This window comes from Trichomonas vaginalis, chromosome IV (genome assembly GCF_026262505.1).
Source record: "Trichomonas vaginalis G3 chromosome IV, whole genome shotgun sequence".
Classification (NCBI taxonomy): Eukaryota; Parabasalia; order Trichomonadida; family Trichomonadidae; genus Trichomonas; species Trichomonas vaginalis.
The window spans coordinates 22,643,610-22,661,625 of record NC_067206.1 but is presented as its reverse complement, the minus strand read 5'-3'; the positions used below and the strand labels follow the sequence as shown (position 1 = coordinate 22,661,625).

General features: G+C 31.1%; 7 protein-coding genes across 7 annotated transcripts; 2 read left to right on the top strand and 5 right to left on the bottom strand.

Moving 5' to 3' along the window:
- Window positions 1-168: 168 nt before the first annotated feature.
- On the bottom strand, window positions 169-972 carry TVAGG3_0149040 (uncharacterized protein; the record flags this gene model as incomplete). Its single annotated transcript, XM_001313018.1, has 1 exon — window positions 169-972. One exon carries the CDS (start codon window positions 970-972, stop codon window positions 169-171), a length of 804 nt encoding a protein of 267 aa, XP_001313019.1.
- A 347-nt stretch (window positions 973-1,319) lies between these two features.
- Window positions 1,320-3,965, bottom strand: TVAGG3_0149030 (vacuolar protein sorting VPSs16 family; the record flags this gene model as incomplete). Its single annotated transcript, XM_001313017.1, has 1 exon — window positions 1,469-3,853. One exon carries the CDS (start codon window positions 3,851-3,853, stop codon window positions 1,469-1,471), a length of 2,385 nt encoding a protein of 794 aa, XP_001313018.1.
- Window positions 3,966-4,454: 489 nt separating this feature from the next.
- Window positions 4,455-5,798, bottom strand: TVAGG3_0149020 (polynucleotide 5'-hydroxyl-kinase protein; the record flags this gene model as incomplete). The annotated part of the gene is made up of 1 exon (XM_001313016.1): window positions 4,455-5,798. The coding sequence occupies one exon, from the start codon at window positions 5,796-5,798 to the stop codon at window positions 4,455-4,457; it is 1,344 nt and encodes a 447-aa protein (XP_001313017.1).
- Window positions 5,799-5,832: 34 nt separating this feature from the next.
- TVAGG3_0149010 (zinc finger HIT domain-containing protein 3 family) lies at window positions 5,833-6,545 on the top strand (the record flags this gene model as incomplete). Its single annotated transcript, XM_001313015.1, has 1 exon — window positions 5,835-6,191. The coding sequence occupies one exon, from the start codon at window positions 5,835-5,837 to the stop codon at window positions 6,189-6,191; it is 357 nt and encodes a 118-aa protein (XP_001313016.1).
- Window positions 6,546-8,243: 1,698 nt separating this feature from the next.
- TVAGG3_0149000 (exportin 1/5 family) lies at window positions 8,244-11,095 on the bottom strand (the record flags this gene model as incomplete). Its single annotated transcript, XM_001313014.2, has 1 exon — window positions 8,244-11,090. The coding sequence occupies one exon, from the start codon at window positions 11,088-11,090 to the stop codon at window positions 8,244-8,246; it is 2,847 nt and encodes a 948-aa protein (XP_001313015.1).
- A 372-nt stretch (window positions 11,096-11,467) lies between these two features.
- TVAGG3_0148990 (armadillo (ARM) repeat-containing protein family) lies at window positions 11,468-14,142 on the top strand (the record flags this gene model as incomplete). The annotated part of the gene is made up of 1 exon (XM_001313013.1): window positions 11,468-12,964. The coding sequence occupies one exon, from the start codon at window positions 11,468-11,470 to the stop codon at window positions 12,962-12,964; it is 1,497 nt and encodes a 498-aa protein (XP_001313014.1).
- Window positions 14,143-14,254: 112 nt separating this feature from the next.
- TVAGG3_0148980 (antigen BSP-related family) lies at window positions 14,255-16,977 on the bottom strand (the record flags this gene model as incomplete). The annotated part of the gene is made up of 1 exon (XM_001313012.1): window positions 14,639-16,525. One exon carries the CDS (start codon window positions 16,523-16,525, stop codon window positions 14,639-14,641), a length of 1,887 nt encoding a protein of 628 aa, XP_001313013.1.
- Window positions 16,978-18,016: the final 1,039 nt, after the last annotated feature.

The window sequence follows — 18,016 nt, the reverse complement described above, 5'->3', positions numbered from 1 at the left end:
GATGCAATTTTATCTTATATTTCTTAACAGAGATTATTAATCTATCAAGCGATGGTCTTGTTTTCAAAATTTTAAATATGAAATTTATTAAAATCACTTTTTATTTGAATATTTGGCTAACAATGTATTACCCTGCCTGCATTAAAATAAAATCCGTTGATATTTATATTACTCTGATGGGACCCATGTGTTTCCATAATAAGGGATAAAGAATGCAACAATACTTTCAAAGAATTTGTAAATTGCTACGTAAACAAACTCTGGTATTAAGTATCTGAAGAATTCGAGAACGCCAACAGCAATTTGGACGCAGAATTTAACATCTTTCTTATCAAACCAAAGAGTATTGCTGATATGGCCTAAATCTGTGAGCCAGTAGTAAGCATTGAAGGCGACAAATACCTCAAAGAGGATGATAAAGATGTTGAAGCACTTCGCTTCCTTTGGTTTTGTTGCTTTGAAGTAAAGAAGGACGAGGAAGTACTGAGCCATGCTGCATCCAATAACTGTAATGGAAATCAAGAAGAAATCGGCCGGATATTTGCTATCTGCTGTGTCTGTAAAATTAACAACCGCTTGACCAATTACGTAGCCTCCGAAGAAGCCTAATATTGGTCTGAAGAGACGGAAAATCTTGAATATGATGTCGAATGGTGTGAAATTGAAGAGTATCCAGATAGGAAGGAATAAAATGATAAAATCTTGCTGTTCAAGAACAGGAAGATGGAGATTTGACAACACTGCTTGCAAGTTAAGATGCATTGTAGAGAAAAATAGTGAAAGAACGAATGATACTATCTTAGAACGGATTGGAATATATTGTCTGATGAAATAACAGCTGGCGAGTACGTTAATTGTATAAAGAATGAGTTCATATGAAATTTCTCCAATAACCTTGACCCAAGATTTGAAGTCTTGAGGCTGAAACTCTGAAAAATCTATGGTGAAAGAATCAATTATATCCCCCAACATTTCTCTTCGAGTTTACATGTCAAATTTCAATGTCAGAAAAATTCAAACATTGATTCTGCTCAGAATGATTAGATCTTTAACCTGAAGGAATTTAACCCAATTCACAAGGAAATTCGTCTAAAATCTGCTTTGATTGATATATTTTTCTTGATTTTTACATTTCAATAGCACTTAAGCATTGATTTATTTCATACTTCAGTTGGATATTCCAGGTCTGATGCTTTTAATTGGGCTAACACATAAATCTATCACTATTTACTTTATACTTTGCAATTTCTTAGGATATCAAGGAATGATAAGATAACTTAGTAACTAATTTGGCTGTTTAGGTGCAAATGTTCTATAGTTTTCATTTTAAAAGAAGATATTAAATAATATAATTTAAAAACTACTAAAGAAAAGAGTTTTATTTACTAACTACTTTATCTGTATGAAAAGTAGATATTATAGTTTTACTGAAACGTAATAGTATAAATTTTAAATCAATAATTCAAACTTATTTCTGATTTTCTTTTGCCTTCTTCTGAAGGTCTTCAGCGAGAGCCGTGTTTCCCATCTTATTGGCGACATCAGCAGCCCTTGCATACAACTTTCTGTCCATTAATTTCTGGAGTTTTTCTTCTTTGTTCGGAATCCTTTCAACAAGTGCTGCCCCCTGTTTTTCAAGATTTGCTTCAAATAACAGATCTGCCATGATTCCAAGTGGCATTTTAGTGGAAACAGATTGAACAAATCCGTCTATTTTACCACGTAATGCCTCGTATTTGATGTATGTCTTCAACTTGGTGAAATTAATGAATTTATCGTCAAGTTGATATTGTTTGGTCACTTTATTAAACAATTTCTCGTTTTCGGTTACCAACGCGCGTTCCATGATCTGTCTAGGGCTTGGAGCCGGTCCTGTTCCGTTGATATCGGCCGGTCCTGATGGAAGGCCAACGAGCATTTCGTCTACCGCGATCTGGTTTCGAATTGCATCGCCAAACGGAGAGTGCTTTTCCTTCGGGAAGTACTTCATACATACTTCTAACTGGGTAGGAGTCCTTCCAAACAAATCTGGAGGGGTTGTATGAATCATCGTAAGTTCGGCGAGTCTATTTGACGAGAGAGCGCAATTCTCAAGTAATGACGTATTGATAAAACGCTGAAAAGCTACGACTTGGTCTAAAACCATTTGAGATGAATTTAAGAAATTGAATTTTGTCTTGTCTGTAACCGACGTAAATCTAACTCTGAAGAAATACCTGATGAATGCATCGCCATCTTTGAGCTCGTTGAGGGATGGAACAAGTTGATTTTCATATGCAGGGTTCTGAAGGGATCTGATACGAATAACTGGGTCTCTAATACGCCTAATGATGCTGCAAATCGATTGAGGATCAGAGCCAACCTCTCTTGCGAAGAGAGATAATCTTTGATAATCGATATTTTTATATGGCTCAATTCTCTGTAGTACAAAGTCGACTCTGTAAGGATCTTTAGCCAAAACGAACATAGCCCAGGCCATAGCGATATCAGAAGTATCAGATTTGCCAACAATTTTCGCCATCGCCTCTGCCAAGTCAAATAATCTAAGATTTGCGCAGTATGAGACGAAGGAATCTTTGTTGGCAAGTTCGTACATCGTTCCTGTAGTTAAGAAAGAATAACCTGTTCTGTCGATTTCGTTGGCTTCTTGAGGTCTACGTAATGAGAAAAGCATCCTTACGACTTTAATTGTATTCGCGAATTCTTCGTGATTGAAATTATGGATCTGGTACTTGGCAAATGCAGCTGCAGTTAATAATCGTTCGACAGCATCAGCATTCATGATGTAAGGAGCGGCGGCGATAATTTTTTCGACTGTTTGCTGAAGGATTTGGTTGTTTTCTTCGAGAATTGCGTAACATGTGATATCATTGTCAAGATAGCTTTGATAGGCTTGGATTAGGAGACTAACGCGATGTGCATTTGTAGGTAGTAATAATTGCTGTACGGATTTCGGTATAGGAGTTAATGTATAAACGTCAGATCCGTAAATTCGAACTCCATCTTCATCGTCAGCGAGCAATTGAACATTTGAAACAGGTATTGGTATTGGAGAATTAAATCCTAGCTGGAGAGCGACAGTTTGTGTTTGTGTGGCCAAAATAACTGTATTCTCATCAATCCAAGCGAAATCAACGATTCCTGCAGCCGGAAGTGTAACTGTTCCTGCAACTGCTGTTTGTACAATGTATAATCCTGTATCGTTGATGCATGCCACGGCTTTTCCGCTGTAATGGAGTTTAATTTGAGAAGGAGCTGTAGGAGCTGTCCAAATTCTCGTAACATCAGTGGCATTGAAAGCGAAAACTTCGTTGCTTTCAGTGACGATAATGCCTTTATCAGGTTTGGCTGAATAATCAATTAAAGTTGGAAAAGAATTTTGTGATAAGTTGCCGTAAGGATAGAAGTTGTCATTTTCGGAATTGAATACGTAGATGTTTTTCTTTTCATTTACAAAGGCAATACCGAAATTGAATTCTTTTGCACAGCAAATCGTGAGATGCTCTGGAGGCTCGTAACGTCTGATAACTTGGCCGAATGTGGAAACTACAGAGACAGTTGAGTCATAGTGTAAAACGCCAATATTGCCATCAAACCACCAGAAAATCGAATGAATATCATCTATTTTAAGCATAACTTTCTGAAATACAGGAAATCCGCTATTGTTAATAACGCTTATGTAGTTTTTGGCAGATCTGTGAAGGCGAAGGAACATTCCGCCATAAGGATAAGGAATAAGTTTTCCTCCTCCTGCTTGATTTATGATGGCGGTGTTGAATTCGTAATGCTGTTTGAGTTGGAAGTCTAAAAGACCAACTTTAATCCAATCTTTCTTGATTCCTAACTCTTGCATTTTTGTCAAAACCGCAATTCACTGAAATTAGGTGTTCTTTAATCCGAAAATGAACAAAGAATTGAATATAACTTATCAAAAAACATTCTTTTATGAGCTTTGTTTGGCTGAAAACTGAACATAATACTAGGATTTTCAAAATTCATGAACTTACTAGCTGTTTTTCATGAATAAAGATGTAGCATTAGTTAAACATGATAAGGTTGGATCTTCTTCTTAGACAATTTGATTGAAAATCGTAGAATAATACTAGAATTCTCAAATTTCCGTATATTTTGTGATATATAGTCACATTTCACTATATCATTAGTGGATACATTAATGATTTAAACATTATAATTATATCATTGACTGATAATTACTTCATTCTATTTGTTTATCATTTGATGAAAGTAAAGAGTTATTCACTACTTGAATTTGATCAGAACAAAGCACATATTAATCCATAGTAATACTAATTTTTCTGAAATGTAGGAAGAAAAATTAAATATTATTGAAATTTACTTAATACTTTGACGAGATAAGATATAATACAAAGGGATTATGGTTGTTAAATAGTTGATTATATATTAACAAAGAAACAACAAAACTTTATTAAAATTTATTGATATGCTACAGGATTTTTGAGATGCATGGGATCAGTTCCAGCGCCTTCCTTATTGTAAACATTTGTACCCGTGTAATTCGATTCAATTCTCTTAGATCCGTGGTAAAGATAAGTTGGAGTCTGAATTGCGCCAAGAACTACAGTATTGATAGCATCTGGAGGTACATCAGTGACAACATACATAATTCCTTGGGCTTTATCAATCGCTTTAACAAATCCGTAGCCAATAATTGGCATCGGAGTAATTTTTCTCAAAATTGTCACTAATTTCTTGTTTGGAGGGAACTTTCTAGTATCATTAAACAAAGCAACAATGGATCCGTTAAATGCCATCAAAATTTCTGTTGGATCAATTTTAACGTTAATTAAACGCAAATGAATGGTTCTTAAGTTCAATGCTATTGGTACTTGTTGTGAAAGAGTTTTGTCCCATGATTCAAAGTATGAAATAAAGCGTAATTCTCTTTGTCTGACAGGAGATGTCTTAAAAATGCTGGCTCTTGGTGTTATTTCTGCAGTAAAAGCGTATCCGCGAGGGGGAGTAACTTGCTCGTTTGGGGATGTAAGCATTATCAAGTTTTCTGGTAAAATTAAATTTAATATTCTTTTATGCAATTCTAAACCGAGATCTTTGACCCATCCGAATGAATTTATAACTACAAATATATCTGGAGGTATTTCTTTGATCAATTGTTCAAGGCAATCGAAATAATGTTTGATATTATCACTTAATGAGACACTTCCATAGTAATATGAGACTTGAGCAAGTCTGGAATGCCTTTCTGCTGGTCCTAAGAGAAATGATGTCAAAATAGAGAATGAAATCGATCCTGGAAGTGAGATTTCTGGTTGGCCAGGATCTAAATCGAGAAAGCCGACTTTACCATGTAGAGATATAATTTTATTGGTTAGTACTTTCGAGAATGTTGATTTTCCAACTCCTTTGCCTCCACAAAGGAAAATTTTCGTTGGTTTTTTCAAAATCATGTTATCTACGAATTTAATGAGTGATTGAGGATATTCTGCACCACGCATCATTGAAGAATAATAAATGTAATTGCCTAATTTTGTAAATCCATCAGGTGTTCTTTTAATATCATAAATATTTGTTTCAAACTTTGAAAGCATGGTAATATCGATTTCACTGATTCTCATTGTGAATGGTTCTGATGATTCAAATGATATTGGAAGATTATTCGGTGGAGCAAAAATATTTGACATGAAACCTGGAGTAAGAGTCGCACCATTCAAGTAAACTGTTCCGTTCAGGATTTCGATATTCATGGCACCATAAAAACTATGTGTTCCTGGTTCAAAATCTTGTATTACACTATTCATAAATGACCCAGTCAAATTTTTCATATCACATGTCTTATGACATGCGTTGAATGTAAGAACAATCCATCTAAATACAAATGTCCGATGTGCAAAGCTGGATATTGTTGCGTGAATTGTTTTAAGATACATAAAACTCACTGTCCTGGTAAAATCCAAGAAAATCAAAAAAATAATCAACAAGAAGTGAAAGAAATTCCGTCTTTTGAAGTATTTCGATCAAACGAAAAGATATTAAAAGCCTTGGGTGATCCTCGGCTTCAGAAAATCATTTCTCGAATTGATTCTGCTGAAGATCGCGAAGCTGATCTAGTCAGAGAGTTAAATATCAATCCAGACTTCAAAGAATTCGTCGATAATCTACTAGATACAATGCCGGAAACAATTCAACCATAATTTCAATTTTTTTCCAAAAAAATTACTTTTTTTATATCTTGTTTTAAATCAAAATGCATCAATCTTATATAAAGCTCTATATAGATGTAACATTGCAAATTTTCAACAAATTACTTGATTTTTCTTATTTTTAGTAATAAGTTTTCAAGTTTTTCTAAGTGCTTACCGACAGATTGTCCTCTATAGTGGATTCTATTAATTTAAGTATTAAGAATTGTTTATGGAAATAAATTTGTTTTTTCATGAATTTTAGTTTGAATATTAGGAATTGTGTACATTTATTGCAATGTAAAATTGTTATTTTGTGTTTAACTTCTTATTTGAGGTTCAATTTATAAACTCATCTCATTTTTATACTAATGCTTAGAGACACCATCATCTATTGCATTGAAACAATGATCCTACGATAATATACCTATCTTTTTATTTACTATTCCGGTGATCATAATAGAGGCGATTCCAAAAATGTTAAATAATAGTTAGTCAGCGAGAAAGTTTTTTCTTCGATTTCGGTGAGAATTTAAATGATGTTGTTACAACAGTTGTGATATGGAGAAATGTCCTGCGAATTCACTTCAGTATTCAGTATTAAAAAAAAGACATTATATAGTAAAACTATATCATGATCTACTTAAGAACATACAGCATTGGAATTTGACGACTATTTCTTATGAGTATAAGACATACTTCTCCGATTTATAAATAATTAACTTAGAATCAAACTAACTATGATGTGGAAATATTAGGTTATGAAGAGTTAGAAATGTTTACTAAAGTTTGTAAAAAAAGAGAAAGTTTATTAACTTTAGAAATACTTTTATTGATAATTGCAAATTCTGCTTGGCAATTACCAGTTGAAAAATGAATCAATTTGTTAGTAAATAGTTCTCTTGTATTAGTAGGTACTACATTTCTATAAAATGTTGATGAAATCGAATTGTCAATGTAACAATTATCAACTGTTGTTTGTTCATCATCATTGTTATATATCAAATATGAACCTTGAGGAACAGTGTTGTTAATAAAAGAACAACTTTTTACAGTAAGAGAATTATCTGTATGGTAAATAATTCCATATGTTGATTTTGTTTTGGTATTATTTATAATATTACATGAATCAAACATGGCGTTATACCAAAAAGTTAGAATCATTTGTTCTGTTGCTAAATTATTAACAACAGTTGTATAGTTATATTTTGTTGTGTAAATAAGATTTGGACTTTTTTAAAAAACCAGTTTGGTCATAAATACCTTTACATGATGAGAAATTTGTTGATGAAACTACAATATTATCACATTCTGCATAAATAGTACCTAAACCAACACTTTCTTTTCCTAAATCGAAAAGGGAACTTTCAATAATAAAGTTTAAGTTATCTGTGTCAACTTTTGTATATGAAAATTGTCCGCTTTTAGTGCTTTGGAATTTTGTACAGCAGAATTTTCGTTGAACAATCGAACTATTACTGCCAATTTGGAAGAAAATGCAACTTCCTTTTTCTGTTGAAGTGCATTTACTAAAAGAACACCGATTATGTAGGAATAATGAGTTAGTAATTGGATTAAAGCTGATAAATCGGTCTTTATCATCAAAAAAATTGCACTCATCTAAGTAATATTGACCATTTAAGGATGATGGATTGCAGTTTTTGCATGATTTGATTTCTTCACCTGTAAATTGAGTGTTAAAGTAATCTCTCCATGGATCATCATCTGATGAAGATGACTTCCCCGAAAATTAATGCAATTGACAAAAAACGGTTTCAACTTCCCCTGAGAATTCGTTGTCTTATCTTTCTGTGACGTTAAATGAATAAAATCAAAGCAAAAAGAGCTATATCCTTAATACTATATGATTCTAATTCCCCCAGAGTTTGATTTGCTTTCATTCAGGGTAATAATACTTATTACATACATGAACCTATATTAGTAAGCATTGCTAAGGGAATTGAGATGACGCAAACTATCCAATAAATTGAAAATGCATGAATATTAAGTTTATATTTGATGTTTCAAAAAACAATGAAATTTAAATTTATATAAATAAATAATTTATTCTCTATTCTTGCTAATAGTAAGCTTAGCGAGCATTGGCAGGAGCTCAAGTTCTTCTGCCTTGATTGCAGATTTCTCTTCGATGTCAGCGAGACTCTCAAGTTGTTGTCTGATGCTGTCAAACTTAAGTTGTCTCTTGAACAGTTTCTTATCAGACATATTTGCAGCCTTGATTGAAACAAGTAACTCTCTAAGAACATCCTTGAATCCATCCAATGTCGCTGTGACAGTCCTCAATTTAGAACTGACTTCATTTCTGACATCTGCAAAAATGACATTTTCTGACAAAACATTTGCAACTTCATTATCGAATTCTGTCTTATTTATAGACATTAAGTTAATGACCTTATAGAATTCCCAAAGTGTCTTAGCCAATGAATCGAAAACCTGCAAGTGATATGTATCAGAAATCGCAGTAAACAAAGTATGAACGATATTCTTTGAATTTTGGATAATCATGTTATGATTTCCATCTCTGCAAATTTCGAAAACATGTCTTAACAGTTTGCAAGCTTCCTTTCCAATTGTTGCTCTTGCATCTATGATGCAATTTGTTGCCAGTTCAATGATGTTCTGTAAATCTTCTTCAGGAATAATCCAAAACCTGAAATACTGCAAAACACACATAACTTTTTCATGTTCCCACATTGTCAAGAAAGGTTTTACATATGTTTCTCGGACTTGATCTCCATATGATTCAACAGGAGGGAACTGTCTTCTTAAATCATTGATAGCGTTAAGTGCTGATTCAGGCATTGCCGTAGAATTCAACAAAATATCCATCAATAATTTTGTGGCTTCAGCAACATCAGAAATGTCAAATTGTTTGAAAATCATAATCAATGTTGCTGTTGCTTGCATGAAGAACAAAGAATCTCTCATGTCTCTTGCATGTTCAACTAAACCTAACAAAGGAACATAAATAGCATTAAGACGTGGTTTTACACCAGGTAAATCCATTTCCGCTAATTGTGCAATTAACTTCAATCCTCTTGAAATTGCTTCTCCATCATCACTTTGTAATTGCGAAATTGCTCCATCAAAAAGATATTCGTATATTACATTTCTTTCTTCTTCTTGGTTCGTCATTGATTTCGCTATTCTTGCAATTCCACAATAGATTCTTAACGCGTTTTCTTCTGATAATGATGCCCATTGGTTGCATCCTTTAACAACTTCTTCGTATAATGGTGTTGTATTATCAGATTGTTTGTTTTTCCAGAAAATTTGTGGAGATCTACTCGCGGAATACATGAAACTTCCACTTGTTGCTTTAGAAAGCTTTTCATCTTCACTTGAGAAGTTTTCTGCAAGTAGATGAACGAAACTCTGAAGAAGAAGAGGGATGGCGGAAATACTGCGTGTTGAATGACTCAAATAATACAAAAGTGAACAAGAGAAATCAGCGGAAGAAGCGCTTTGATTGTAATTTAATAAAGCAGGTAATGTTGTTTCAAGAACTTCTTGTTCCATTTGCATATTTAACACAGTATTAAGTATACCTAATGCATAACAAATCTTTGGAGTCATTTGTGTCTGATTTTGTATGAAACTAAATACATCATCAGATTTCATCGAACAAATCGCAACCCATGATGCTTGTGCACTCAAGTTCTTGATTGTACCGCCTGATATAGCTGTTTCCAATGAGTTATAGAAGGATTCAATCATTTGATTCATTAATTCATCATCAAAAACAGCTGTTACAGGAGTAAGTGAATCAAAAATGTTCTTTGACTTCTTCGATTTGACTAATCTCATCAATATATCGCGCCACAGATCCCAGAATGACTCAATACATGATTCGGATGGCTCTGTATTCAAAATTCCATAATAAATTAATTGGACAATCGTGAAATTAGGCTGGGTAATGGAATCTTCGTATACACACATGTCTTCTATCATGTGGGTGTAGCGGAAGAGGTATTTAAGGATGAATTCATAGACTTCTTCGGTTAATTCAAGATGAGATATTTCAATTTCTTTTAATTCGCGTAATTCGTCTTCAAGAAGGGCTTGGAGCTTCTCATCTTCGAAGTTCTGGAAGAATCTCATCAAATAAACAATGATTTCTTGGTAATGTTCGTGGAAAATTTGATCGGAATCTTTTCTTTTCATTAAAATGTTGGAAAGAGTCTGTATAGCAAGATCATTGAGCTTCTCGTCTAATATTAAGTTAGTAAAGAACGCTTGGAGTGAAAATGTCTCGAAAATTTTCTCAATTGGAGCGGTCAAGCATAATGATTTGAGTAAATTAAGGGCTGGACCCTTCATTAGCTCGGGATCGTAATTGGATAATGCTCCATTTAAGATATTGAAGAATTGCTCTGTAAGATCTGATGCTAATTGCGTTAATTCGTTTCTTCTTTGTGTTGTTAAGTTGTCGCTTTCGCTTATTTGCTCTAAAATCTTTGATATTACACTGAAACTTTTAATGCAATGCTCTGGACTATCGGCACAGCGTTGAATATAGTAATCCATGCATGAAGGCCAATCGTGAGGCCAGTCTTTAAGAGCCATTTCTGCAATGATTTCAACTAAATAATCGAGAATTCCTTGATGGCCTTCGAAATTATCGAATTTGATGCTAAATGTTTCTTTGTAGAAAGTTCTTGCGTTTTCTGGATATTTAACCCAGTTTGAAACAACACATTTCTTTGCTCTTGGGAGAATTGAGAGTAATAGATAATGATCATCTGGTTGTTCACGTAATATTTGACATATCTGATTCAAGCAATCGTTAGACATTGACCATTCATATAAGTATGTTTGTGCTTTGTCATCCTGTGGATTTTTCCTCATTGTGTGAATAGCCTCCAGCACATTTTCGAGCGGAAAAGCCATTTTTCACAATGATTTTGTCTCCAAAATTTTCGATTCTCAAAACATAAAAATATAGCAAGAACTCAACATAAAGAATTTCATACCATATAGATATATTTTTTATGATAAATAGCTGCTTAAATCAAAAGAATACAGATCAATGTCTCAATATTGGTTATTGATCTTGCATAGTAGGACTTCAGATAGTTTATCTACAAAAAATGCATATTCATATAGATTTGATTCCAAAATATTAAATCAAAATGATTATATTTCCATTCTTTTTATAAAAATTTAATATTTATTGACTTTGTACCCTTTGTGTTATTATTTCAAAATTATTAAGCTATAGAATTTGATCAATTGTTTTATTAAAAAGTGACAATGAAAATAAAGTTATGCAAGGATATAAAGAAGAAATCGGAAGTGAAATACCCAAAGAGTCAAATTCTAAAGAAGGTAACTATGATGTTAAGACACAGATGATATATCAACAAGTTTCTCTTATTTTAAATTCTCAATCCAACGAACAAACTATTGATCTTCTTTCAGAACTCAATGATATTCTATTATCAGACAAAACCCTTATAATCCAAGGAAAAAATTGGAATTTTTGTGAAATTCTTCAAAAAATAATTATTAATTTATATAATTCTGGTTATGATTGGACAATAGCATTAGATGCATTAGTTAATTGGCAATTTGTTATGATTGATGATAATTTTATCACATTAGATTTTTTTGATTTTATTTGCAATTTATTAATAGAAGAAAACAATAATGAAAACATCATGGACATAGAATTATTCGAAACACTTATTTGCTTCGTTGATAACACAATTATTGATAATCCTGATATAATTAAAGTATTTTCAGATAACTATGAAGATTTTTTAGGATATCTCACTGACAAATACTATAAAACAGATATTATTTCAATCAGATATGCAATCACATCAATATTTGAAGCAATTTCAACAGGTTTTCAAACAAATCCAGAAGTTAGTCTTAAATATCTTGATTTAATTGTAGAAACAGGAACTATATCAAATGAAAAATCACTTCAACTCTTTGTTTCCTTTCTTGAAGATCAAAATTTCCTTGAATATTTTTCAAATACAGATCTTTTTGAGAAAATTACAAAATCATTAGTATATATTGATAGATTCATTCCTTTGATGATAAAAGCAGTTAATGTTATGCTTAAAAGCAATAATGAGAGTGCACTTTTATTAATTAGAGAATTTGATCCTGTTTACAGTCTATTATATGCTAAATCAGCAGACAGTACATTTCCAAAGGCCGAATACTTTTCAATGTGCCGCAAATATATAAGAATTTTGTCTGATTTCAAAATTCAATTTTTATTTCTCAAATTTTTCCAAGAAAGTTTCACAGAAAGTTTGATACAATATCAAGTACAAACTAAGATGATAAAACTTCTTAATGAAATACTTAATTTTTATCAAAATTCCCAAGAAAACATTCAATTGATTGTTAATTATGAAATGATTCAGAAAATAATTGATTTACTTGATCCAGATCACGTAGAAATATCAAAAATATGTATTGAAATCCTATTTAAATTAGTAATTGTTGGATGTAATATTAATCCTTTTGTAAAAAACGAAATCAGTCTTAATATTGATCTTAAAAATGCAGATTACTTGGACTTTAAACTATTTTCTAATATACTTGACTCAGAAGAGTTTGATTCTATAATGGGAGAACTTGTAAATGAAGTTGATGATGAAAAATTTGTTGAAGAAACTAATGAATTTTATGACAAATGCAAAGAAATGATAAACAAATATCATCAATTAGAAATGGATCAGATAGAAATCGAATATGATGAAGAGGAAGAGTATGATTACGATTCCTTTACTGTTGTATAAAAAATTTTCCGACCATGCTTATAATGAATTTTTGCTAAGATTTCTTTCTGTTTTTGAGATTTATGTTAATATAGTAATAATTTAGATGGCACTAATTATAAAATCTCATAAACTCATTATCAAACATTGAAGTTACTAATGCTTCAAGCACCAATCGAGAATAATATCTCTTAATTATAGAACTAACTATGATGTGGAAATATTAGATTATGAAGAGTTAGAAATGTTTACTAAAGTTTGTAAAAAAAGAGAAAGTTTATTAACTTTAGAAATACTTTTATTGATAATTGCAAATTCTACTTGGCAAATATCAGTTGAAAAATGAATCAATTTGTTAGTAAATAGTTCTCTTGTATTAGTAGGTACTACATTTCTATAAAATGTTGATGAAATCGAATTGTCAATGTAACAATTATCAACTGTTGTTTGTTCATCATAATAGTTATATATCAAACATGAATATTTAGGAACAGTATTGTTAATAAAAGAACAACTTTTTACAGTAAGAGAATTATCTGTATGGTAAATAATTCCACTTCCTGATTTTGTTTTGGTATTATTTATAATATTACATGAATCAATCAACGCATTATACCAAAAATTTATTATAGCTCCACTAAACTGCTGCTAAATTATTAACAACAGTTGAGAAGTTAAATTTTGTTGTGTATTTTTGTAAAGGACTTTTAAACCAACCAGCAGGTATTTTATAAGCTTTACATGATGAGAAATTTGTTGATGAAACAACGATATTATCACTCTCTGCTTGAATAGAACATTGACCAACTTCATTTCCTACATCAAAAAGGGAACTTTCAATAAAAAAGTTTAAGTTATCGGTGCCAACTAAAGTATATGAAAAATGTTCACTTTTAGTGCTTTGGCATTTTGTACAACAGAATTTTCGTTGAACAATCGAACTATTACTCCCAATTTTGAAGTAAATGCAACTTCCTTTTTCTGTTGAAGTGCATTTACTAAAAGAACACCGATTATGTAGGAATAATGAGTTAGTAATTGGATCGAAGTTGATAACTCGGTTATTTTCATCAAAAAAATTGCACTCATCTAAGTAATATTGACTTTTACCTGCTGAGAGATTACAATTTTGGCAACCATGAGTCTGAGCTCCTACAAATTCGCTTGCAAAGTAATAATCCCATGAAAAGTCATCTTCATTCGAAATTTATAAAAATTGACAAAAAAATTTCCTCACAGATCTGGCAACAATAAAGTATAGTTCAAGCATTAACATTTATTTTTATATATAAAGTTCTTTGGCGGCGAAAAGTTCCACACGGATTTACATTAAAGGACTCTGAGATGGAAATTGCAGTAATTCGTTTTCCAAGATCGATATAATTGTTTAATAGATCTTACAAAGCAAGGAACTCCATAATAAAATGTACTAGTAAGCAAATAATACTCAGATATTTCATATAATTTATTCAATTTTTTCCCCTTAAAAGATCTACTATGTATACATGCTATATCCTGATATACACGAGCGTAGAGTATTCTTTCTGGCATTTTTGCTGAAGTCTGGGATCGAATAAAATTTCAAATTTACACAAATCACTAATAAACAATATGAAACTCTTTATTTTATTCAAGCAAATAAATCCTTTTGATTTTTAGATTTATGTTGTAAGACTTCATGATTAAAAAATTAAGTTAACTTAATAAAATAAATGGGAATAAGAAGCTATAAGAAAATGAGAACCTTAATTCATTTCTTTGGCATGAATCTGCAATGCAGGATCTAAGTGAACTGAATGAAAGGGATGCCTCAATCAACATTGTTTTATATGCTGATGTTTTGTTTTCGAATGCAATACCGCACAAAAGATTTTTACATCCAAGAAAAGCATTTAATCCAACAGATTGAACACTTAAAGGGATGTTAATCACTCTCAAGTTTGTGCAACCTTCGAATGCACTCGGGCCAATTGATGTAACACTGTTGTCTGGAATTAAAACCGTATCTAGATTTGTGCAGCCAATAAAACAACTCTGTTGAATATAACGAACTCTGTCTGATATAGCTAAGAATTTGTTTGGAGCTGCTGGTGGATAAATAATCAATTGTGATCGATCGAAGTTATATATTGCTCCGCTATCACTATAAAAGTATTCGGATTGGAACATTTTTACTGAATAAAATCTAATGCAGCCTTGAAATGCTGCTGGTTCAATGGATTTCAAGTGAGATGAATTTGGAATTTCAAGGTTTTCTAGATATTGGCAGTCTTTGAAACTCTGTCTTGAAATGATTTCCAAATTATCTGTGACTTTTACAGTTTTAATAGATGTCATTGCAAAGCATTCGATATCCAAAATAGTACAGTTAGAAGGGATAGAAACAGATTGAAGATTTATACAATTCTTGAAACAAAATGCTGGAATGATTCCATTGCAAACTTTGTTTCCTTCAAAAATCAAAGAATTAATTCCAGAATTCATGAAACATGATTGTCCAATTGATACATTAGCAGATGTTATTGTAATTGATGATAAACTATTGCAATTAAAGAAGGCATAGTTTCCTAAAGAAATTGATCCTTGTGATGGAAAACTAATTGTTGTCAATGAAGAACAATTCTGAAACGCATAATCTGATATTGTTAGTGATGTTGATGGTTGTTCAAATGTTATCTGAGGAATCTTATTATTTCCTAAAAATGCATAATCTTTAATCAATGTTAATGCAGATGAAAATTGGATAGGAGAAGAAATTGGACATCCTTCAAATGCTCGTTGTCCAATTGTTTTAACATATGATAAACTTGGAATTGTAACTAAATTCGTACAATTTACAAATGCATTTGCTTCAACATTTTGAATTTGACATGTTCCTTCACAAAGAACTTCTTTTATATTAGTTTTGTAGGAGAAAACTTTCGCTCCTATTGTTTTAATTGTTGAAGGAAGATGAATTGAAGTTTCACTTGTGCCAAAATAAGCAATGACTGATGAATTATCACTGTTAAACATAACGTTTTCATCATTAATATTAATCACGGAATTATCTGTCATATATAATTTCGCTTTTGGAGATGAAGCAAGAAATCCACCTTTTAATTCAGGAATAGGATTTGGTAAATAGACACTTAATAAATTAGGACAAGAGGACAATGCTCCTGTATCAATATATGTAACATTATTTGGAAACGTTATTGTTGTTAATCCAGAAGAAGAAAACATGTTTACAGCAAGAAAAGTCAAATTTTCAGACAATGTAACTGTTTTCAATTTAGAACACAAAGAAAATGATTGTTCTCTGCATGATTCAACAGAATTTGGAAGAGTTATTGATGTTATTGAAGATCTTGCAAAGCAAAAGTAATTGATTGTCTTCAATCCATTCTGAAGAGTTACTGATGAAGCTTGATAACTCACAAAAGCGCCATCAAACAAAGTTTCAACAGTCGATAAAACAGTATAAGGCGATGTTGATGCAGAACAAACATAATAAAGAGTTTTTCGATCAATACTATATAGCCCTCTTCCATCAGTGTAGAGCTTTGGATCGTTTGAATTTTCAATTGAAATTTGATTCATTTTTATATCGCTGTTAAACGCTGTTCCATAGAAAATAGAAACACTTGCAGGGATCTTGATACTAGTTATACTTGATTGATAGAAAAGATTCTTACTTATAGAACTAATTGAACATCCTTCTTCAAATTCTACGCTGGATAGAGAGGGATTTTCTGCAAATAGCTAGAAACTCACATCAAAAGAGAATTTCCACTTGTATTATCTTTTTATAAAAGAGAACTGTTGCAATATAAATCCTTCTCGAAACCCGAAATATCACAAAAAATATTATTTAATATAAGTATGATCAACGATACTGTCAATCGATTGTATACAAATAAGTTAAAAAAAACCACATCGAATTTCAGCACTATTTGTTTCATATTTTATTGGAATATTAATAATGAGAGTATTATTGATCAATGAAGCAAATAACAATGATTTCTATTGATTTTAAATATAATTGCTCCTGGAAAATTATCGAATTATAAATCATTTCCAAATTGAGATTCAATTTAGCGTGTAAACAGCCAGGAATCAGAAGATTTACTTATCTATGAAATGATGTTTAAGGATGTCAATTTGGAAGAAAAGTGAGAAAATTCCTAAAATGCTAAAAATGAATTTTCCAAACGTACTTTTTTATCTCATTTTTTTGATTTTGAAAAAAAATTTGGAGAGAAGAACTCTTCGTTTTTGAATTTTGTCACGATGGTTTTAAAGTATATTAGACACATGTATTGATATTACTATTTTTGTATATTTTGAGAGAAAATACCTAAAAAATGAGAAAATCTGAGACGGTTTGAGAAAATATATAAACTATTGAAAATTTGAATTAAACTTCTAATTTGGAAAAAAGAAATTTGGAAAGAAGAAAATTCAAAAATCGAGATTTAGACTCAGTATCAAATGGAGAACAAAGTGTTTCTTCATATGAAGGAAAAAATTTTCTTGAGAAGAAATAGAGTTTTTAAAATTTTATTGTATGTAATGAAATAAATAAATATTAAAATTATTTTTTGATAACAAGAAAATTCCCAACAGAAAATATTTGAGACAAAGAAAAAAAGAAAATTGAAAAATATTACTCTCCTTTACATTTCATGAGATTTTCAATTTATTTTCATAAAATTGACAATTTTATACGTTTAGATGAAAATAAGTGATTTTGCTTGAAATAAAAATTATTGTTTGTTTACAGCTATCAAATAGATTTTTGCTATTTTGATTAAAATTTGTTAATCAAATTAATAATTTTTTTTCTAAATATCTTAAATATCTGGATCACTCACTGATACGATGAATTAAACGATAAAAATAATACAAACTCAACTAAGTTTCCTGTCTTTCAACCAAAAAAATATTATGCAATTTAAATTAAATTGTTTATTCAAAGATAAAACAAAGATAAAGTAATTATAATTATCATATACTTTATGAATAACTCTCTAATTGGATAAGATATTTTCGTACAAATATTTTTATTAATATCGATAAGAATATGTTTAC